General features: G+C 43.9%; 1 protein-coding gene across 5 annotated transcripts in view; it reads left to right on the top strand.

The window, feature by feature from the left end:
• CACNA2D3 (calcium voltage-gated channel auxiliary subunit alpha2delta 3) overlaps positions 1 to 22,914 on the top strand; it is a 784,865-nt gene that overhangs the window by 403,235 nt on the left and 358,716 nt on the right. For all 5 annotated transcript variants that reach the window (XM_060307837.1, XM_060307836.1, XM_060307834.1 and 2 more), the window contains one exon: positions 2,776 to 2,889. In XM_060307837.1, coding sequence (XP_060163820.1) covers positions 2,776 to 2,889 — 114 coding nt within the window. The remainder of the gene's footprint in view (positions 1 to 2,775; positions 2,890 to 22,914) is intronic.

The following is a 22,914-nucleotide window of genomic DNA, read 5'->3' as shown; positions in this document are numbered from 1 at the left end:
ACAACAGTCCCGGGGTGTCCTGATTTTTTTTCCCTTCTGCAGCCTCTGTGACCAAATGCATACATCACTTGTATTCAGTGGCACGTCACTGGGTTTATCCAATGCCGTGAAGGCTGTGTTGTATTGCAGGCTCTCCAAAACATCTCCAGAACAACCTGTTGTTAAGACAAGGCTGCAAAGCTGTTCTTTCTTATTGCACTATGTTGGTAGTATCTTAGTAGCATCTCAGAGAGGAAAGGACAAAGTCATTTATTGAGACTATGAAAGTCTAGTTGAGGTGGGTCTTCAAAGTGGAGGAAAGGGAAGAGGCTTTGTTGAAACTGGGTACGAATCCTAAGTTATAGTTTAGGATTGGTGGATGCAGCAAGGGGAAGATTTTGAGGTCAGGGTTTCAAAGAGTTTTAGGGTGTAAATTGTCCTTTGATGCTTTCTGTTGAAGAGTTGATGGGTCTTTCAGGAAGTTCCTGGAATAAGCAATAAAGTTATTTGCAGTTTTCATCTTCCTGAGCAAGAGTTTTCTAGAATAGTAAGTTATGTCAATAAAGACAGTAGAATAGGAGTTACGTGGAAAGCTTTGTGGTCCGATGGCCTAAGTTCTCAGGTATTTCTACCTACTGATACTGTATCATGGGCCCTGTCTGCTCATTAATTTAAGGGCATCTGTCCAGTCTGAGTTGCAGGAATGGCTGTCAGGGCCAAGACTAAAGTGAGGCACTTTCCAAGGGCACAGAATTTAAGGAGCACTCACTCACTCTCAGGGTAGTGGCCTTGGTGACTGCCGTGCCACCCTGGAACACTGGAAAGGATAAAGGGAGGAAGAGCAGGAGAAGGAAATGCACATTTGTGGAGCCATTGGATTGAGGAATGTCATCTCATCATTGGGATGCCATAGGTAGAATGTACCGAATCTGGGAGTAGATTCTGGAGCCGGACTGCCTGGGTTCAGATCTCAGCTATGACAGATATTAGCTGTGTGATCTTGGGCAAGATAGCTAATCTCTCTGTGTCTCTGTTCCTCACCTGTCAAATGGGGTTAATGATAGTACTTATCTCAGAGGGTAGTAAAGATTAAGTAGGTTAATACTTGTAGCCCAGCATATAATGAACATATAACCTGTGTTGTAACAACCATATAAGCATATTATTGCCATCTTATAAATGGAGAAAAGGATATTCTGAAAAGAGACCTTATCCTAGGCACCAATTTGTGGTGCTGAGATGTGTTTGAGTATTTTCTGCTGTACTATGGTATTCCATGCATGTTTTGAGTTGGTTTTGCGTTGTCCTAATACAGCCATGAGGCAATTCATTCCATCCATCCATCCATTCATCCAATCTGCTTTCAAATTACTGCAACTTCAGACTCTCCAGTAGTATTCTGAGTTCATGGAGACTGGGCATTACTCTTCAGTGTGAGTGCTTTCTTAGCTCTGGTTCATCAGGAGCCAGCAGCAAATCCAAGGGCTGCCTCCATCCTTCCCTCGTGTCATGGTCAACATATTGAACGTGCCTGTACGTTGTCACTCCATGCCTTTGTACATGCTCTTTGCTCTCTCTGAAAGGCCCTTACCCCAGATGCTCACCTCCTTCAGGTATTACTCAAATGTCACCTTCTCATTGAGGTCTTCCCTGACTATTTTTTCTAAAGTTGGCCCTCTGCATTTTCTATCCCCTTTCTTGCTTTTTTTTTTTTTTTTGACTTAGCATCACCATTATCCAACATACAACATAATTTACTTACAACATAATTTACTTACTTTCTTTGGTATCTCATCAAATAGAATACAAACTACACAAGCAAAGAGATTTTTGTGTTTCATCCTCAGTGCTGTGTGGGCACTTAGGAAATAATTTTACAATAAATGAATAAACTTCACAGATTGTAGTGGTGGGAGTTTTCACTACTGAAGGTTAAAGTTGTTTTGTGTGTTCCCCATTGTCATATAATTGTAGGGTTTTTAAAGGACATTGCTTTGTAGCATTGAATTGTAGCATTAATAGCATTCATTAAGGGGATTCTTCACCAGATTCAGGGGAAGGACAGGAGTCTCTGACAACCATAGTCTGGTCACCCAAGCTACCACGCACAAAGGCTGGGCACTTTTGAAATGCTATGTAAAACTGAAAGTTGAAATTTAGAGTTTTGTACCCCAGTGGGCACAATCTTGGAATTTCAGCATGCTATACATACTAACATACATAAACAAATATATAATGTTACATGTTAACAAATATATGTTTAAAACAAACCCTAAAAATGGGGTTCTTACAGTTTAGTCTGAATTGGCACGTTCCTGACTTTATTCTCTATGTGTACAAAACCTCCTTGATTTTATTACATAGCACAGTCTGCATCCATCAGACTCATTCAAACTAGACTCATTTAGATTTTTAAAGAGATGTTACCTGTCACATATTCTGCTGCCAGTAAATGTGTTTCTAAAAGGTTGTTGTGCCAACTCCTTTGGACTTGTATTCTGAAGTGTTATCCATGCTTGAAGATAAGGGAGGTTAACTGTCCTAGAATCTCACTTCCTGCCTTGTGTGTGTTTTTAGGAATTCTCTTCTGTGGTTCGTATTTAGTTCCAGCTTTTCAGAGCAAATACGGAAATCCGTAAGTGGGGAAAGGCTTATCCTGTAGGTTCTTTTTGGTGATGCAGAATGAGCTCTCATTTTAAGAGGCTTCCTAAGCACAAGATCTCATGCTTCTGAAGTCTCATGGATATACAGAGCCCTCTGATGAGTTTTTCAGTTTGAACTTATTTCTTCCCACAGTTCAACCACACTGGACAAGGAAGCATCTGCAGCCAGGCCATTATGCTCATCACTGATGGGGCAGTGGACACCTATGACACTATCTTTGCAAAATACAATTGGCCAGATCGAAAGGTAAGCCGATGTTGATGGCGTCCTTGCAGTGCCACGTGTGGAGAATCTATATTGCATTGTAACCTCCAGATTGTCCATGGATAAGTACCCCATGTAGATTTAATCTCATGATGACCTGTGGTTTCTCAGCCTTGTGTTTTCTGGTTGACCAAGACTGAATACTATGGCTTTTCTTGTTTTCAAAGTGAAACTTCTTTGGCAGAGAGAAGAAACCCATGAAGACATGTTCAGTGTGTTCAGTGAAAAGATTCGCTGTGAAGTATGCTTTTGTCCTTAATGGACAGTGCTTCTCTTTGTTTTCCATGGAGCCAGGGCTGCGTGCTGGACCCAGCATCTATAGAATGGTGAAGGCAGCCATGGTGGCCCTGCAGCCATCTCCTTTATGTTTCGATGTTCCTATCGTTCCTTCCTGGGCCCTCATTACCATCCAGAATCTCCTTTCCATCCCCCAGTGCTGTTCCTCGCTCTTGTCAAAGCTTGTTTGTTCTCTATTCAAATTCTTTCTTTGGTTTCCAAGCTAACATTTATTTATCTGATAAACACATATGTTAGGGTATCAGTGACAGATATCAAGGTTTTTGGTGTCTTTTGAGTGCCTTAACCCAGAGTTCCTCAAGCTGTTAGCCAGTTTGAATTCCCTATGGAGATCTTTTAAATTGTGGATCCTATTGTACACTTAAACAGAATCAAAATCTCTGAGGGTGTGGCCCAGGGTTCTGTGTTTTTAATAAGTTCCTCAAGCGGACACCAATCAGCAGATTAGCAGTTGGTGATCACTATCTCAACTAAATGGTGCAATATGAGCAAGAAAAAGAGGTGTGTCAGAGAGGGTGTTATCCTGGGGGTATCACAAAGGCGCTTTCCTATCCTATGTGCCAGTGGCATTACTCTGACTCTTTCTGTTGGGGCATGAGGCTATCTAGACCAAGTCCATTCTGCTTCTTCAACTCTGTATGTTTAATTTCTGGGAATTGAACTAACCACACCCATGGCAAAAAGAAACAGAAGACAAATGAGAACTGTGCACTCAGCTGTATCCAGAAAGCATGTACCCTTGAGTCAGCGTGAGCAGTCATTGCACATTCTTTCAGTCATTCTTGGTCCCCATGTGTCTCTGTTAGCACAGGCATCTCACCTCACCAAGCATGATTCTGGTGCTTAAAGATACATATATATTTCGTACAACATGGTCCCCAAATGGATGCCTCCCCTATTGCTCAACCTTAGAGAAAACCACCATTTCTGAAGCTGGAGGGAAAACTAGCTGTGCTGGGCTTGCTGAGAGTAGGTGGGACTCTGGCATGGTACCTGCCTGAGGGAGATCCAAGAATAAGTTTGGCTGAATGCAGCTCCCACAATAAGCACTGACTTTAGAGTCCAACTGTTGAATAAGATGGAAGTTCACTATTGGACAAGGTGATTTTAAATGAGATATTTCAGGTGATGATTTCCAGGGACACGTAGAGGCCAGAGTTAATTCCTGATAAATGTATGTGATGCAGAGTGAGGAGGATGCTGGCTATGCTTGCACCCCCGCAGCACACAGCACAACGCTGGGCGCATGGCCACTACCTAATGCACAACCCTGAGGTGTGGCTGAGTGACTGAGGGGCCTGGGGGGGAGGCCACAGCACTAGTAAACATGGGTAGGGCCATGGACATTTTGTGGTCAAATAAGATGTTCACAGATGCTGTGACATCTCACAGCATGTTGAAGGATATTTCACATTATTTAGGACCATCTTAAATAAAAGAAGGAAGTAAAAGGGGCTTTTAATAAGCAGCTACATTAATACCAAATGTATTATCTTGTGAGACTCGTGCTGAATCATATGAATCCCTCTTGCTTGGTGATACTTGATGGATAGCTGTAGCCCAGGAATATTAGAATTTAAACATCCTATCCTTACTTGCTGGGAGAGGCATAGGATGAAGGCTGCAAAGTCATAACTCTTCAGACAAAACACAAATTTCAACATATCTTTCCAAAGGAACAATATTGACTTCAGGCCAGGTGCTTTCTTGGATTAATTGGAACCAGGGTCCTGGAAATTTCAACATTACATTGAAGCAGTTTGATCTACTTATAAAATATTATCAAGCAGAAGCAGACTTTCTTTCTGTAGCAAGAGGGCCTTTATCTATGATTAGAAATTAATAGGAGGATCCCTCCCCTCCTACGCCGTTCTGGAGAGTTCCATGACATTCTTATGCATATACATTCTCTTCTTGATGACTTCTCTGTGAAGGTGCAGGTAATAAATTTACATAAAACCCCAATGTGATTTAGCACTGTGTTAAAGAGATGCTGTGTCATGTCTAAGCTGTCATTTTTCTCTATTGTTTTGAATGTTACTTAGTAGAGGGTTGGGTCATGCTGTTGTTGGCTATCTTCAAGATTACAGAAACAGGAAATGGAGAGAGTAAAATGATCTTAAGGCTGGAACCTGATTCCTATAAAACAGTGATTCTCAAACTTGAGTGAGGATGAGAATCATCTGGAGGGCTTGTTCCAGCACAGATTGCTCACTTCACCTCCAGAGATTCTGATTCAGTAGGTCTCGTGGGGCTTGAGAATGTCCATTTCTAACAAGTTCCCAGGTGATGTGGATGCTACTGGTGGGCGAACTGCACTTGGGAACTACTGCCACAGAAATAGCCCAAGGAATAGGGTTTGGTTACTTGGTGGGCTCTGCCACTTCTGCTTCCCTCTGTTTACCTTTATGAGGGCCTGTTCCCTCAGTCAAATTCCGTGCACAGGTATGTGTTTCTTGACTCATACTTTGTTTAAAAAATTGTCAATTACTGATCATGATTTTAAAATCTGGAGACAGAATATAAAATTTTAAAGTTTTAGTTTCATAAAGGGGTACACATGGCACGTTGGAGCCAGCATTCTCATATGGCAAAAAACGGCTGGAGCTGAGGAATGGCTGCTCCCTTAGATGGCAAATGCCTGCTCCTTTTGGCCATGGCCTCCATCATGCTCCATTATTTCCTCTCAGCCCACTTCACTTAAATTCTTTACATACCCATAGGTGTAGGGTTCTGGACCACTGCTCTAGATTAACCCAGCCTCTAGGTATTTGTTCCTTTCTCTTAGGTCTGCCATAAGCTTTCCCTCTTCTTCTCCAGCCAGATGCCATCTTGTCTTTACCTGAGTCCTACACTTTATACTTCCTTAGAGCTGTATAAGAGAAGTGTATAACTTAATGTCCAGTACTGTAATCACTTCTGGGCCTAGTTTTCATTTTCACTGGTTTGGTGAGTTCTTGAGGACAGATTCTGAATCTCTGATCAGTCCACCACCATGCACTCTATTGTGTCCCTGCTGAGAAGTATAGCATTGAGTCCTTAAGGGTAGTCTCATGATTCCTGTCCACTGGTGTTTACACCCTGTATAAGCTCCTCACCTTGAGTGTAGTTTGCACCTGTGACTTGTTTCTAACCAATAGAATATGGTAAAGGTTAGAGAATCTTGCAGATGTAATCAAGGTCTCAAGTCAGCTGATTTTCAGCTAACTAAAAGGATATTATCAGGAGTGGGCTTTACTTAATTGAAAACCCTTGAAAGAGGGATTGGATACTCCCTGGAGCCAGGAGACTCTCCTTGCTGGTTTGATGAAGTTAGCAGCTGTTTGGAGAATTCCATGGGGCAAGGAACTGGGGGCAGCCTGCCTCCAGCCAACAGCCAGAAAAAAGCTGGACCCTCCATCTTATAGCCACAAGGAAATGAATCCTGTGAACGGCCTGAATGAGCTTGGAGGCAGATTCTTCCCCCGTTGAGCCTCCAGTTGAAAACACAACCCAGTCAACACCTTGATTGCAGCTTTGTGAGACAATGAACAGAAGATTCAGCTAAGCTGTGCCCAGACTTATGACCCACAGAAACTGTAAGATAACAAACGTGTGCTATTTTAAGCCACTGCACTTGTGGTCACTTTTTATGCAGCAATAGAAAACTATCAATATTAGAAGAAACAAGGTGAAGGTAGAAAGGAAAGAGAATCATTTCATGGTAGCAATGCTATGAAACATCTCCAAACTTAGTGGTTTAAAATAACCATCTATTATTTCTTGCAATTCTGTGGGTTAACTGGGCGGTTGGGTCTGCTCCCTGTGGTGTCCAGTGAAGTCACTGAGGAAGCTGTGTTCATGTGTGAGCCTGGCAGAGCTGCCTTGGTTCTCTTCCCTGAGGGCTCTCTTTCCATGCGGTGTCTAATCCTCCAGGTGACCCTGTGAGTCCTCTCTCTTCAGTACAGTAGCCTGGACTTCCTTACAGTTTGGCAGTTGGGTTCCAAGAAAGGAAAGGAGAAGGAAATGGGGAGCAGGCCAGGGGAGCACTTGTGGGTATCATGTTTTTTTTGTTTGTTTTTTTGCGGTACATGGGACTCTCACTGTTGTGGCCTCTCCTGCCGCGGAGCACGGGTTCTGGACGCGCAGGCTCAGCGGCCATGGCTCACAGGCCCAGCCGCTCCGCGGCATGTGGGATCCTCCCGGACCGGGGCAGGAACCCATGTCCCCCGCATCGGCAGGCAGACTCCCAACCACTGCGCCACCAGGGAAGCCCCGGGTATCACGTTTTAATGCTTCCTAATCAGGGCCTTGTGCGAGGCAACTGCTTAATAAAACATAGAATGAGTTGGAAGAAGGAAGCCATTACTGGTGATTTAACTATGATCTGTGAAGGCGACATCATGATTGCCTATGCAGTGTGTCCCTTGCCAGCATGTTATTGCTGGGAACAGAAATGAGGAGCTCTTTATTCGTTTATTGGATGCCATTTACTTTTGCCTAATATACATTGGTTAGTGGCTTCATGGCAGCTTACACACTTGGAATAAAATATGAACTCCTTAGTATGAAAGGGACTCATTCCAGGATCTACTTAAGAAATAAAGCTGCCTACATTTCTACATTTAAATTAGAAAAATGGCTATACCTGCCATTTATATAGTTGCTCTTTCAAGTGAACTAAAAAAAAAAAAAAAAAAAGAGAAAGGTCACAGAATTATTAATCATTACCTCCCCTGATGTGTAAGACAGAGTGGATAGGTAAGAAATTGATAAGCTAGAGATTTTAAAAAGAGGTTGGCAAACTATGGCCTACTGCCTGCTTTGGGCAGTCCTTGAGCTAGGAATAATTTTTACATTTTTAAATGGGGTAAAAAAAAAGCTAAAGGAGAAGAATATTTTATGACTTGTGAAAATTATATGACATTAAAATTTTACTGTCTGTAAACAAAGTATTATTGTAACACAGTTATACCCATTTGATTATATGTCGTCTGTTGCTAAATAGTTGCTAAACCCACTGGGGCTGCACACAGAGAGTAAGAGGAAAGCCAGTTGTGCAGCCTTAGGACGAGGCTGTCGGGGTGCACCTAAATGATTTTCCTCTTCTAAAAGCACAGGGCAACCTCAAAGGTGAATGCTATTTCAGTTGAGTGTTGTCTGTTTTGTTACCTCCCAAACAAAAGTGGAGGTGGTAGCTGTGAGGCCCCTCAAGAGACAACCAGGACTCGGGGGCCTTGGAAGACGCCTGGTGGGGCTACAAGGAGGGGTGGACACAAGCAGCTCTTGGTGTGGGGTTAAAGGGAAGCCCTTGATCATAGAATGGTTTGGGGACCTGGCTTTGGAGCACTTTTGGGAACTGTTGGAAATCTGTGTCCTTTGAACTGGTATCACATCGATCTCTAGGAAGGGGCTCTCTTGGGAGTTTTGCCCCAGGCCTTCCTCCCTTTGCACAATTTGGAAGCTAAAGCCTCAATCCCACCGTATCCTAGTGGCCTCAGAGGTACTGAAAGACTTAGCTCTGCCTCGGTAGCTCTGGGGTGATTTTGGAAAGCCTAGGAATCCCTCTCTCGTCATCTTTCCGGGCACAGGTGCCACTCTGGAGAGCAAAATTCCTGAGCTGAGTGAGGAGTGAGGGCTTATCTTTTTTTTTTTTTTACATCTTTATTGGAGGATAATTGCTTTACAATGGCGTGTTCGTTTCTGCTTTATAACAAAGTGAATCACTTATACATATACATATGTTCCCATATCTCGTCCCTGTTGCGTCTCCCTCCCTCCCACCCTCCCTATCCCACTCCTCTAGGTGGTCACAAAGCACTGAGCTGATCTCCCTGTGCTATGCGGCTGCTTCCCACTAGCTATCTATTTTACGTTTGGTAGTGTATATATATGTCCATGCCACTCTCTCGCTTTGTCACAGCTTACCCTTCCCCTCCCCATATCCTCAAGTTCATTCTCTAGTAGGTCTGTGTCTTTATTCCCGTTTTACCGCTAGTTTCTTCATGACACTTTTTTTTCTTAAATTCCATATATATGTGTTAGCATACAGTATTTGTCTTTCTCTTTGTGACTTACTTAACTCTGTATGACAGACTCTAGGTCCATCCACCTCATTACAAATAGCTCAATTTCATGTCTTTTTATGGATGAGTAATATTCCATTGTATATATGTGCTACATCTTCTTTATCCATTCATCTGATGACAGACACTTACGTTGTTTCCATCTCCGGGCGATTGTAAATAGAGCTGCAATGAACATTTTGGTACATGACTCTTTTTGAATTATGGTTTTCTCAGGGTATATACCCAGTAGTGGGATTGCTGGGTCATATGGTAGTTCTATTTTTAGTTTTTTAAGGAACTTCCATACTGTTCTCCATAGTGGCTGTACCAATTCACATTCCCACCAGCAGTGCAAGAGGGTTCCCTTTTCTCCACACCCTCTCCAGCATTTATTGTTTCTAGATTTTTTGATGATGGCCATACTGACTGGTGTGACATGATATCTCATTGTAGTTTTGATTTGCATTTCTCTAATGATTAATGATGTTGAGGATTCTTTCATATGTTTGCTGGCAGTCTGTATATCTTCTTTGGAGAAATGTCGATTAAGGTCTTTTGCCCATTTTTGGATTCGGTTTTTTTTTTTTTTTTTTAATTGAGCTGCATAAGCTGCTTATGAATTTTGGAGATTAATCCTTTGTCAGATGCTTCATTTGCAAATATTTTCTCCCATTCTGAGGGTTGTCTTTTGGTCTTGTTTATGGTTTCCTTTGCTGTGCAAAAGCTTTGAAGTTTCATTAGGTCCCATTTGTTTATTTTTGTTTTTATTTCCATTTCTCTAGGAGGTGGGTCAAAAAGGATCTTGCTGTGACTTATGTCATAGAGTGTTCTGCCTATGTTTTCCTCTAAGAGTTTGATAGTTTCTGGCCTTACATTTAGGTCGTTAATCCATTTTGAGCTTATTTTTGTGTATGGTGTTAGGGAGTGATCTAATCTCATACTTTTACATGTACCTGTCCAGTTTTCCCAGCACCACTTATTGAAGAGGCTGTCCTTTCTCTACTGTGCATTCATGCCTCCTTTATCAAAGATAAGGTGACCATATGTGCGTGGGTTTATCTCTGGGATTTCTATCCTGTTCCATTGATGTATCTTTCTGTTTTTGTGCCAGTACCATACTGTCTTGATTACTGTAGCTTTGTAGTATAGTCCAAAGTCAGGGAGCCTGATTCTTCCAGCTCCGTTTTTCGTTCTCAAGATTGATTTGGCTATTCGGGGTCTTTTGTGTTTCCATACAAATTGTGAAATTTTTTGTTCTAGTTCTGTGAAAAATGCCAGTGGTAGTTTGATAGGGATTGCATTGAATCTGTAGATTGCTTTGGGTAGTAGAGTCATTTTCACAATGTTGCTTCTTCCTATCCAAGAGCATGGTACATCTCTCCATCTATTTGTATCATCTTTAATTTCTTTCATCAGTGTCTTATAATTTTCTGCATACAGGTCTTTTGTCTCCTTAGGTAGGTTTACTCCTCAATATTTTATTCTTTTTGTTGCAATGGTAAATGGGAGTGTTTTCTTGATTTCACTTTCAGATTTTTTATCATTAGTGTATAGGAATGCCAGAGATTTCTGTGCATTAATTTTGTATCCTGCAACTTTACCAAATTCATTGATTACCTCTAGTAGTTTTCTGATAGCATAGGATTCTCTATGTATAGTATCATGTCATCTACAAACAGTGACAGCTTTACTTCTACTTTTCCGATTTGGATTCCGTTTATTTCCTTTTCTTCTCTGATTGCTGTGGCTAAAACTATGTTGAATAAGAGTCGTGAGAGTCAGCAACCCTGTCTTGTTCCTGATCTTAGTGGAAATGCTTTCAGTTTTTCACCATTGAGGACAATGTTGCGGTTGGGTTTCTCATATATGGCCTTTAATATGTTGAGGAAAGTTCCCTGTATGCCTGCTTTCTGCAGGGTTTTTAATCATAAATGGGTGTTGAATTTTGTCGAAAGCTTTCTCTGCATCTATTGAGATGATCATATGGTTGTTCTCCTTCAATTTGTTAATATGGTGTATCACGTTGATTGATTTGCGTATATTGAAGAATCCTTGCATTCCTGGAATAAACCCCACTTGATCATGGTGTGTGATCCTTTTAATGTGCTGTTGGATTCTGTTTGCTAATATTTTGTTGAGGATTTTTGCATCTCTGTTCAACAGTGATATTGGCCTGTAGTTTTCTTTCTTTGTGACATCCTTGTCTGGTTTTGGTATCAAGGTGATGGTGGCCTTGTAGAATGAGTTTGGGGGTGTTCCTCCCTCTGCTATATTTTGAAAGAGTTTGAGAAGGATAGGTGTTAGCTCTTCTCTAAATGTTTGATAGAATTCGCCTGTGAAGCCATCTGGTCCTGGGCTTTTCTTTGTTGGAAGATTTTTAATCACAGTTTCAATTTCAGTGCTTGTGATTGGTCTGTTCATATTTTCTATTTCTTCCTGATTCAGTTTTGGCAGGTTGTGCATTTCTAAGAATTTGTACATTTCTTCCAGGTTGTCCATTTTATTGGCATAGAGTTGCTTGTAGTAATCTCTCTCGATCTTTTGTATTTCTGCAGTGTCAGTTGTTACTTCTCCTTTTTCATTTCTAATTCTATTGACTTGAGTCTTCTCCCTTCTTTTCTTTATGAGTCTGGCTAATGGTTTATCAATTTTGTTTATCTTCTCAAAGAACCAGCTTTTAGTTTTCTTGATCTTTGCTATCGTTTCCTTCATTTCATTTCATTTATTTCTGATCTGATTTGTATGATTTCTTTCCTTCTGCTAGCTTTGGGCTTTTTTTGTTCTTCTTTCTCTAATTGCTTTAGGTGCAAGTTTAGGTTGTTTATTCGAGATGTTTCCTGTTTCTTAAGTTAGGATTGTATTGCTATAAACTTCCCTCTTAGAACTGCTTTTGCTGCATCCCATAGGTTTTGGGTTGTCGTGTCTCCATTGTCATTTGTTTCTAGGTGTTTTTTGATTTCCTCTTTGATTTCTTCAGTGATCACTTCGTTATGAAGTAGTCTATTGTTTAGCCTCCACGTGTTTGTACTTTATACAGATCTTTTCCTGTAATTGATACCTAGTCTCATAGGGTTGTGGTCGGAAAAGATACTTGATACAATTTCAATTTTCTTAAATTTACCAAGGCTTGATTTGTGACCCAAGATATGATCTGTCCTGGAGAATGTTCCATGAGCACTTGAGAAGAAAGTGTATTTTGTTGTTTTTGGATGGAATGTCCTATAAATATCAATTAAGTCCATCTCGTTTAATGTATCATTTAAAGCTTGTGTTTCCTTATTTATTTTCATTTTGGATGATCTGTCCATGGGTGAAACTGGGGTGTTAAAGTCCCCTACTATGAATGTGTTACTGTCGATTTCCCCTTTTATGGCTGTTAGTATTTGCCTTATGTATTGAGGTGCTCCTATGTTGGCTGCATAAATATTTATAATTTTTATATCTTGGATCGATCCCTTGATCATTATGTAGTGTCCTTCCTTGTCTCTTCTAATAGTCTTTATTTTAAAGTCTATTTTGTCTGATATGAGAATTTCTACTCCAGCTTTCTTTTGGTTTCCATTTGCATGGAATATCTTTTTCCATCCCCTCACTTTCAGTCTGTATGTGTCTCTAGGTCTGAAGTTGGTCTCTTGTAGACAGCATATATATGGGTCTTGCTTTTGTATCCATTCAGCCAATTTGTTTCTTTTGGTGGGAGCATTTAGTCCCTTTACATTTAAGGTAATTATCGATATGTATGTTCCTATTCCCATTTTCTTAATTGTTTTGGGTTCTTTATTTTAGGTCTTTTCTTTCTCTTGTGTTTCTTGCCTAGAGAAGTTCCTTTAGCATTTGTTGTAAAGCTGCTTTAGTGGTGCTGAACTCTCTCAGCTTTTGCTTGTCTGTAAAGTTTTAATTTCTCCATCAAATCTGAATGAGATCCTTGCTGGGTAGAGTAATCTTGGTTGCAGGTTTTTCTCCTTTATCACTTTAAATATGTCCTGCCAGTCCCTTTTGGCTTGCAGAGTTTCTGCTGAAAGATCAGCTGTTAACCTTATGGGGATTCCCTTGTGTGTTATTTGTTGTTTTTCCTTTGCTGCTTTTAATATGTTTTCTTTGTATTTAATTTTTGACAGCTTGATTAATATGTGTTGGCATGTTTCTCCTTGGATTTATCCTGTATGGGACTCTTTGCGCTTCCTGGAGTTGATTAACTTTTTCCTTTCCCATATTAGGGAAGTTTTCAACTATAATCTGTTCAAATATTATCTCAGTCTCTTTCTTTTTCTCTTCTTCTGAACCCTTATAATTCGAATGTTGGTGCATTTAATGTTATCGTAGAGGTCTCTGAGCCTGTCCTTAGTTCTTTTCTTTCTTTTTTCTTTATTCTGCTCTGCAGTAGTTATTTCCACTATTTTGTCTTCCAGGTCACTTATCCGTTCTTCTGCCTCAGTTATTCTGCTATTGATCCCTTCTAGAGTATTTTGAATTTCATTTATTGTGCTGTTCATCATTGCTTGTTTCATCTTTAGTTCTTCTAGGTCCTTGTTAAATGTTTCTTGCATTTTGTCTATTCTATTTCCAAGATTTTGGATCATCTTTACTATCATTATTCTGAATTCTTTTTCAGGTAGACTGCCTATTTCCTCTTCATTTGTTAGTTCTGTTGGGTTTTTATCTTTCTCCTTCATCTGCTGTGTGTTTTTCTGTCTTCTCATTTTGCTTATCTTACTGTGTTTGGGGTCCCCTTTTTGCAGGTGCAGGTTCGTAGTTCCCGTTGTTTTTGGTGTCTGTCCCCAGTGGCTAAAGTTGGTTCAGTGGGTTGTGTAGGCTTCGTGGTGGAGGGGAGTAGTGTCTGTGTTCTGGTGGATGAGGCTGGATCATGTATTTCTGGTGGGCAGATCCACGTCTGGTGGTGTGTTTTGGAGTGTCTGTGGGCTTATTATGATTTTAGGCAGCCTCTCTGCTAATGGGTGGGGTTGTGTTCCTGTCTTCCTAGTTGTTTGGCATAGGATGTCCAGCACTGTAGCTTGCTGGTCGTTGAGTGAAGCTGGTTGCTGGTGTTGAGATGGAGATCTCTGGGAGATTTTCGCCCTTTGATATTACGTGGAGCTGGGTGGTCTCTTGTGGACCAGTGTCCTGAAGTTGGCTCTCCCACCTCAGGGGTACAGCAGTGACTCCTGGCTGTAGCACCAAGAGCCTTTCATCCACACAGCTCAGAATAAAAGGGAGAAAAAGTAGAAGGAAAGAATTAGTAGAAGGAAGAAATAAAGGAAGGAAGGAAGGAAGAAAGAAAGGAGGGAGGGAGGAGGGAAGGACAGAAAGAAAGAAAGAAGATAAAATAAAATAAAGTAAGATAAAATAAAATAAAGTTATTAAAATAAAAAATAATTATTAAGAACAGAATTTTTTTTAAAAAGAAAAAAAAAACGGACGGATAGAACTCTAGGACAAATGGTGGAAGCAAAGCTATACAGACAAAATCTCACACAGAAGCATACACATACACACTCACAAAAAGAGGAAAAAGGGAAAAAATCATAAATCTTGCTTTCAAAGTCCACCTCCTCAATTTGGGATTACTCGTTGTCTATTCATGTATTCCACAGAGGCAGGGTACATCAAGTTGATTGTGGAGCTTTATTCCGCTGCTTCTGCGGCTGCTGGGAGAGATTTCCCGTTCTCTTCTTTGTTCTCACAGCTCCCAGGGGCTCAGCTTTGGAATTGGCCCCGCTTCTGCGTGTAGGTCACCGGAGGGCTTCTGTTCTTCGCTCAGATAGGACGGGGTTAAGGGAGCCGCTGATTCGGGGACTCTGGCTCACTCAGGCCATGGGGGAGGGAGGGGCACGGAGTGCGGGGTGAGCCTGCGGCGGCAGAGGCCAGCATGACGTTGCACCAGCCTGAGGCGCGCCGTGCGTTCTCCCGGGGAAGTTGTCCTTGGATCCCGGGACCCTGGCAGTGGTGGGCTGCACAGGCTTCCCGGAAGCGGGGTGTGGATAGTGACCTGTGCTCGCACACAGGCTTCTTGGTGGCGGCAGCAGCAGCTTTAGCGTCTCATGCCTGTCTCTGGGGTCCGCACTATTAGCCGCGGCTCACTGCAGTCTGTGGAACTCCTTTAAACAGCGCTCTTAATCCCCTCTCCTCGCGCACCAGGAAACAAAGAGGGAAGGAAAAGTCTCTTGCCTCTTTGGCCGGTCCAGACTTTTCCCCGGACTCCCTCAGTTAGTGGTGCACTAACCCCCTGCAGGCTGTGTTCACGCCGCCAGCCCCAGTCCTCTCCCTGCGCTCCGACCGAAGCCGGAGCCCCAGCTCCCAGCCCCGCCCGCCCCGGCGGGTGAGCAGACAAGCTTCTCGGGCTGGTGCGTGCCGGTGGGCACCGATCCTCTGTGCGGGAATTTCTTTGCATTGCCCTCCGCACCCCTGTTGCTGTGCTGTCCTTCGTGGCTCCGAAGCTTTCCCCCTCCGCCACCCGCAGTCTCCGCCTGCGAAGGGGCTTCCTAGCGTGTGGAAACCTTTCCTCCTTCACGGCTCCCTCCCACTCATGCAGGTCCCGTACGTATTCTTTTGTCTCTGTTTATTCTTCTTTCTTTTGCCCTACCCAGGTACGTGGGGAGTTTCTTGCCTTTTGGGAGGTCTGAGGTCTTTTGCCTGTGTTCAGTAGGTATTCTGTAGGAGTTTTTCCACGTGTAGATGTATTTCTGGTGTATCTGTGGGGAGGAAGGTGATCTCCGCGTCTTACTCTTCCGTCATCTTACCCTCGTCTCCGAGGGCTTATCTTTTTAAGAGTGCAACCTTTAAATAATCTTAAGTGATTTGGAAGGAAGTTTTTGTTCTTTCTTTTTTCCTAAACTACATTATTCCCTTTGACATTCACAGGATTTTACAAAGCTTTTTTTTTAGCCTTCCTTTGAGCCAGTTGAGAGGAGAGGGATTTTTCCCAAGACCACAGGCAACTGGGAAAGGAGTTAAGTCCCACTGCTCATAGAGGAGGGATCTCGATATTCTCCTCCCACCCGCCTGCACTCTGGCTCTGTCATTCTTCATCCCATAGAACCAGATTAAGGTGGGGGCTGAAGGTGGCAGAGGCTGTTGGAAGGGGATATAACGGGGAGTAGCCAAATGGGGGGGCAGTAATTCATTCATTCAACAGATTTTTATTGAAGGCCCTCTGTGTCCCAGGCCACTGTATCAGAGCCAAGGCGTATGGGGCTGACGTGTAGGCTCCAATGAGATCTCACAGAGCAGATAACATCACAGATAACAAGTGAGAAGACCAATAATTAGAAACTATGATAAATCTTCTGAAGGAGACAAGCAAGGGCCAGAGACAGAGTAATGGGGTGGCCAGGGGAGCCCTCTCCAAGCAGAGTGCATGTGGGGAAAGGAGCTGAGTGTGGAATGGTGAAGGGAACAGTATTTTCAAAGGCCCTGAGGAGCAGAAGTTGGGTGTGTGTGAGGAGCTGGGTAAAGAGCCACTGGCTGAGCCTGGTGGACCGGGGGCAGTGACATGGGTGGTGGGGTACTAGTAGGACAGGCAGGACCAGCTCCTCTGGCCTTTGATGGGCACAGAAGGAGTTGGGATTGTGCTACAAGGCTAGTGGGGAGCCATGGCAGGCTCTTGAGCAGAGGCGAGGCACGAGCGGGTTGTCGTCAGAAGCTTTCTCTGGCTGATGTACAGGAGTCAACCTATGAGGCGTGGCCCTGGGCTGGGCATGTGGTTTGGGTACTGGCTCTCCTCATTGTAAATAATTTCAATAGAGGGTGGTCTAGGTAGTAGACTTTTTAAACTTCCTATGAAAGTTCCCAGATGCGCCTATTTCTTACTGCTGCTTTACTTCAGGGCTCAGTCTGGTGGTTACATTTCTCTGTCCCCTTCCTCCCTCCCTCCCTCCCTCCCTCTCCCTCCTTAACTGAAGTCACCTTTGGTCTGAAAGTTTTGGGTGAGTTTGTGTCGTTGCTGTATTTTCTCAAGGGTGATCAATCCTACAGCTGTCTTAGAAAAATAGCAGGAACATTCATTTCTCGTGGTCAGTCAGTGGTATGACAGGAAAAGACATTTCCAGTCACCGTGGTAAGAGCTCATGCAGGCCCTCCTCACCGCTGAAGGGAGAGTCGAAACGGTTCGCTGCCTCCCGGTTTAGTTTTAATTACTTCTGCTGCTATTAGACATCTTGTGACTCCACAAGAAGAACATGACGAGACAAGTTAGGAACGAAGCCTAGTGATGCGTGCCTGCTGCCAGCCATTGAAAAAGCACTTCTTGTCTGGGTCTCAGAACAACCGCGTGGGCACCTGCCCCACTGCCACCGGTGCTGTTCCTCTTGGTGGGCTCAGAGTGGGGGCCTTGGCCTCCACCCAGGTTCCGCTGTCTTCTGAAGGCAGGCGGGAGACAGTGCACATTCCCAAGTAACAGCCCCATCCTCCTGGAAATGGCTGTCCCTCCCTGCTCCCCGTGCTGGGTGCAGAGTCCCACAGTTCACTTGCTTTTCTCATTTCATTCTTAGTTCTGCCCTATGGGTAGACACTCTTTATTACCAGTCTTATGTCATAGCTGAGGGAACTCAGGCTCAGAGGGATTAAGCCACTAGCCCAGAAGCCCACCACTCTGAAGCTGCGGGGTCTTTGATCGTCATCCACATCAGACTGTTCACACCTGTGCCCCAAAACTGAGGGGTTCGTGGTTGGGGGGACTTGCTAAAAATGTTTCCTAGGTTCCGTTCTCTGCAGGCCTAGCCCTAGAATTAGCGTTTTGATAGGTGGCTCATAGACCCTCCTCTGCTCAGGGAAGCTGGGGCCACTGAGAAATGCCATTCGCCTGGGTTATGTGCCCCGTGGATCGGGCAGGGTCCAGTCGGGAACAGAAATCCACTAGTTATTTTAGCAAAGAGTATTTAATATTAAGAATCATTAAGCAGAAAGGACAAACAGTCTAGGATATCATGGCAGTAGCAACTGCAGGAAAAAGCTGCCACCCCTGTGGCTGGTGGGGGAGGGCAGAAGAGGAGAGGGGAAGAGAAGGTCATTATTAAAACTTAGAAGCTGGGAGGAGAGGACTCAAAGGGCTAGGACCCAGACCTCTGAAGAGGACACACCGGCTTGAAGGTGCCGGGGTCTCTGAACCCAGAGGAGGGTCCTGTGCGGCCAGGATCCAGACTCTTGAGGAGGGGGTTCTGGGGTCTCTGAGGGGGATGCAATGAAATGGATTCTGTGAGTGTTGGAACACTGCAAACTGGATTCATTCACTGCTGTTGGAATGAACTGCCCCTACCGGGGTGAAGAGGCCTCACTGGAGTGATGGTAATGGGGCCAGGAAGCCAAGAGCGAGCACTCGGAGGGAGCAAGTCCCTTCTCCTTCCTTCATCCTTGCGGCCTCCCCAACGCTGACCTTTTTGGCAGAGCCTCACTGGAAACAGCTGCCAAAGCAGAAATGTGGTTTGCAGAGCTCCAGCCCCAGTCACAGAGCCCAGGGAATTTGGTGGCGAGACACATTAGCTTATTAACTGGCACACCCAGCAATAAGTGGAAGCTTGATGAATAAGTTCAACATCATTTGCAGGCTATTGACATGTCAAGTTCTTATTTTCTGCATTTTTGTTTCTCTTAGACTACTGAATAGGGCCCTTGGGGAGTAGGCAGGGGTAGGAAAGCAGTGCTGCCTAAAGGAAAGAGGGAGGTATCTGGATGCTGACAAATCTGTTTCCCCCCCATCTGTGTAAAATGGAGGTAATTTCATGTGCCAATTCCTTGTAGTGTTGTTCAGAATTAAAGATGATGTGCTACTAAGCTCAGTGCTGGGCACAGAGTGGGAAGACTGCATGCATGATGCTATATCATCATTGTCACCATGATTGACAACCATTCACATTGTTAAAATCCCTCTGTTACAGCCAAAATGTCGTTGTACTGGATGAATTCAAGATGGTATAGCAATAATTTTTCAGATGTGGAAAATAGAAAGTATTCTTTTATCCTTGAATATGGATCACTCCTATATGGTGTCTTGGTTGACTTATAAGAAGATTAAACTATTCAGCTGCATTTAAAAAAACATTTCCAGGCCTTTCATTTTACCTGTTTCCTGAATAAATATATATATGCAGTATCTGTTTTACCTAAACTTCTGGCACTTAGGAAAATATACTGAGATACATTTGACTGTTCAGTATCATTAATTAATGATATGCAATAGCTAATGTTCTTCAGTACAGATGAGCAGGCTGTCTTGGTGAAACGTAAAAAGGAGATTTGAAAAGTAGTGTTGTTTTATATTATTTGTCCCTTTTCTAGAGTGGCAGTCAAGGCCTAGACAGCGTGGGCGGGTGTCCAGGATATAGTGTTTCTGAGCTGGGTGACTTTGGGCAAGTGATTGACTCTCCTTGTGCTTAGTTTCCTCATCTAGGAAATAGGGGGCAAGCACCATGGCGCCCTCACAGGGTTGCTCTGGGAACCAGATGAGTAGCACCAGAGGCTAGCAAGTCCTCATTTGCCCCCTTCATAAAACTCCCCTCTAGGTGGTTTGGTGGGAAGACTCCTGACAACTGGTCCATGAGACACTGAGGACTGTGAACTTGTTGGCCAGGTAAATAGAAGTCTCTTCCAACAGAGGCTCCTCACCTCAGGTAGCCAGAAGCTGGCCTCCTGGGGGAGCCTTGCTCAGGCTGAGCCCATCTTGCATGTTCATCATCTCACCAGTGAGCTGTTGCCCCCTTTTCTGCATTTCCTTTGTAGGATGGGCCAAGGAGGGGGCTTAGCAGGGTTGAGAAGAGGGAAAGATGCCCTGGCGTGCTGGGAGTTAGGAGCACCCAGGCATGGAAGCCAGCATGCTTCTCCACCCCTGCCACTCTCATACATGCACATAAATTGCAGTCAAACCACATCTCTTCTTAATTCTCGGGTAGACTGGTTTCATTGGAAGTAGGCATTCCAGAGCCTGTTATCCACACAGCAGCCAGACACTTTGGAAACCGGAGGCAGATTGTGCCAGTGAGCCTCCAGACCTCCACTAGCTCCCCACTCTGTGCCAAGTTTAAACCGAAGTCCCAAGAGAGTACCTCAAGGCCTGGTTTGATGGGTGCCCATTCATGCTGACCTCTGCTCCACTCTCTCACAGCCCACTACTCTCAGGCCTTTGGACGTCTGCAATTCCTGTGCTGTCCACCTGGGGCACTCTGCCCCCAGATTTCCACATTGGCTCAGTCCTCACTTTCATCATGTCCTTGCCCAGACAAACCTTTTCAATGAGATCTACCCTGACTACTTGATTTAAAGTTACCCCCAGACAGACCTGACCTCCAGCAATCTTAGTTACTGATTTCCTTTTGGTGATAGCCTTTTCATCTTGTAATGTATTAGATAAACATCACAAGAAAGTAACTGTGTTCATTGTCCCATCCATCAGAAGCAGAACTTGATCCGAAAAGCCCAACAGGAAGAATCCCCAGTCCCAAACCTGACCCTGAGCTTTGCACCTTCTGGTACGTTTTGCTTGTTTCATGTTGATAGGTCTTCATCCCAGAGGAGCCCTTTGCGTTTTTAGCTAACTTTATTGGTAGAGAAATCACCCTTATGCCTCATAAATGAAGCTCCTTCTTCCAGTGGATTTCGGGAAATCCAGTATTCTCCATAGGCTGACCCTTGCATTACCCCTTCAAACATCTGGGGATAAAACCTGAGGCTCCCAATGCCAAATAAGTTTGGCCATCGACCTGTTAACAATCCGACTACCCTTACCTTAATGATTTCCATAAAAAGTACAACGGGAGGAGATTTATAGGCTTAGCGAATATGTTCCGTCACTGCAGCCCTGCACTTTAGAAACTTCTCTCGTCTCAGAGCCTCCCATAGGAGCCTTTCCACTCCCTCCCAGGGTCTTCACATTAAAGCTGCCTTTGGTTCGTTGTTCACTGTTCCATATGTAGTAACAGATTTGGTCCTATCCTCTTCACTCCTTGGAGATTCCCATCTACAAAACAAAACAGCTGGTGGTGGTGACTGATGGGGGAGACTTGTATGAACTGCATGTTAACTGTCCAGCAGGAAGCTTGCTGCCTGATGTGCCTTATTAGAAAGCAAAGAGGCCCAAGTGGAGGCCCAATCGCATTGGAATGCTAGCTGAACTGGAGACGTACAGGGAGGATTAGCTGCATGGCCCCACAGCCTCCTGGGTCTACATTAGGTCCTGGAACAAATTTCCAAGGCGCCTTCTGTTTTGGAGAGGGTTAACCTGGCTATGGGCAGGGATTTGGAGCCTTTTGGGGTGGAGCCTGAATTTTTGGCACTCTCATCCTTGGTTCTATGAATATGATGCTCAGAACTCATGGAAATGTTAAGGCTTTTAAGACTTGGATCATATTAATTTGCCTTCACATGATTTGTTTCTGTGCCTCAATGGGACAGAGACAAGAAGTGATGGTTTTAGAATTTTGAAGAAGACTTTTCCGGTTTATACTCCAAACGGAAGGATGTCTGTGTGAGCCAAAGAGACACTTAACTGAAATGTGGGGTTTTTTCCCCACAGAATAATTGTCTCAACCCTCCTAAAAATACTGATCCTTTCTCTTCCTCTGGACTTAGGAAATGGCCTGTTACGTGCTTTTATCATTAAAAAAAAAAAAAAAAGGACTAAAAAAGGGGAACTAACCCTTCCAAAAAAAAAAAAAAAATCCAGCAAGAGTAATCTTAAGGGATGGACAGTTGGCCCCCTGACATCAGGAGAAAGAGGTGGAGCTCTCTGAGCTAATTTATAAAACAGCCTTGTAGCTGTTGTAGCTTGTTGTAGCTCCTTCCCAGTTTTCTTGCAAGAACCATTAGAAAAGTCATGTGGTGGTACCTTGTGGTTAACAGAGGGAAAAGGGACAAACTTCTCCAGGAAGGCAACAGTGTGAACGAGTCAGGATCCCTGAAAAGACCTAGATGGGACCTGAGATGTGAGAATGCAAAAGTGTTTGAGAGGAGTCCTCCAGACCTTTCTGGAAGAATCCCCCTCTGTCCTTGCTTGTCTTCACTGACTTAATTTTAAAACTGTAGCTGCAACCAACCACCTTCTGTTCTCTCATTGACTTTGCAACCTGCCAGTTCATGGTGGGGAGCTCTGCGGGCCTCAGGGTCGTGAGACCAAGAGGGTGTTAGGGACAATCCAGGGCCTCCTGTTGTCCTCAGCCCAGCTGGGCCTAAGGGGCGATGGTGAATTGTCTACCCCTCCCATCACCCAGCTTCTCTGCATTCTCTGTTTGGTGACTTGACCTTCGAGGTGCCAGGACTTTGATCAACCTGTGGCAGAAGGTTTGTGTGAAACCCTTCCTGGCTTCCATTTTTTACAAACACAAATGGGATCTGGAATTGATCCCAGATAATACATCTGCCTCTTAATTTCACTTCAGAAGGGCAGGATGACAAGAAAGGCGATGAAGACAACTAAATGCACTTATGATTTATGCCCCCTGTGATAAATCAATGGATGATTTCTCCCCAAAATGTGAACACTGCCTGGCTAACTCATACCAGCTGATGCATCTGTGAGAAGCATAAGGTAATGGTGGCTGAGCCCCCTCCTTCCCATGTGCACGCCAGGCCTCGAACTCCGTACCCCAAGGATAGGGATGTGGACGTGTGAGGGGGGGTCGTCTATACGCAGTTAAGAAGGTGCTGCTTCGCTGCCACCTTTTTTTCTCCCCGGGTCTGT

The sequence above is a fragment of the Globicephala melas genome, chromosome 11 (genome assembly GCF_963455315.2).
Source record: "Globicephala melas chromosome 11, mGloMel1.2, whole genome shotgun sequence".
In the NCBI taxonomy this organism is placed as follows: Eukaryota; Metazoa; Chordata; class Mammalia; order Artiodactyla; family Delphinidae; genus Globicephala; species Globicephala melas.
This window is presented reverse-complemented; position numbering and strand designations above follow the sequence as displayed.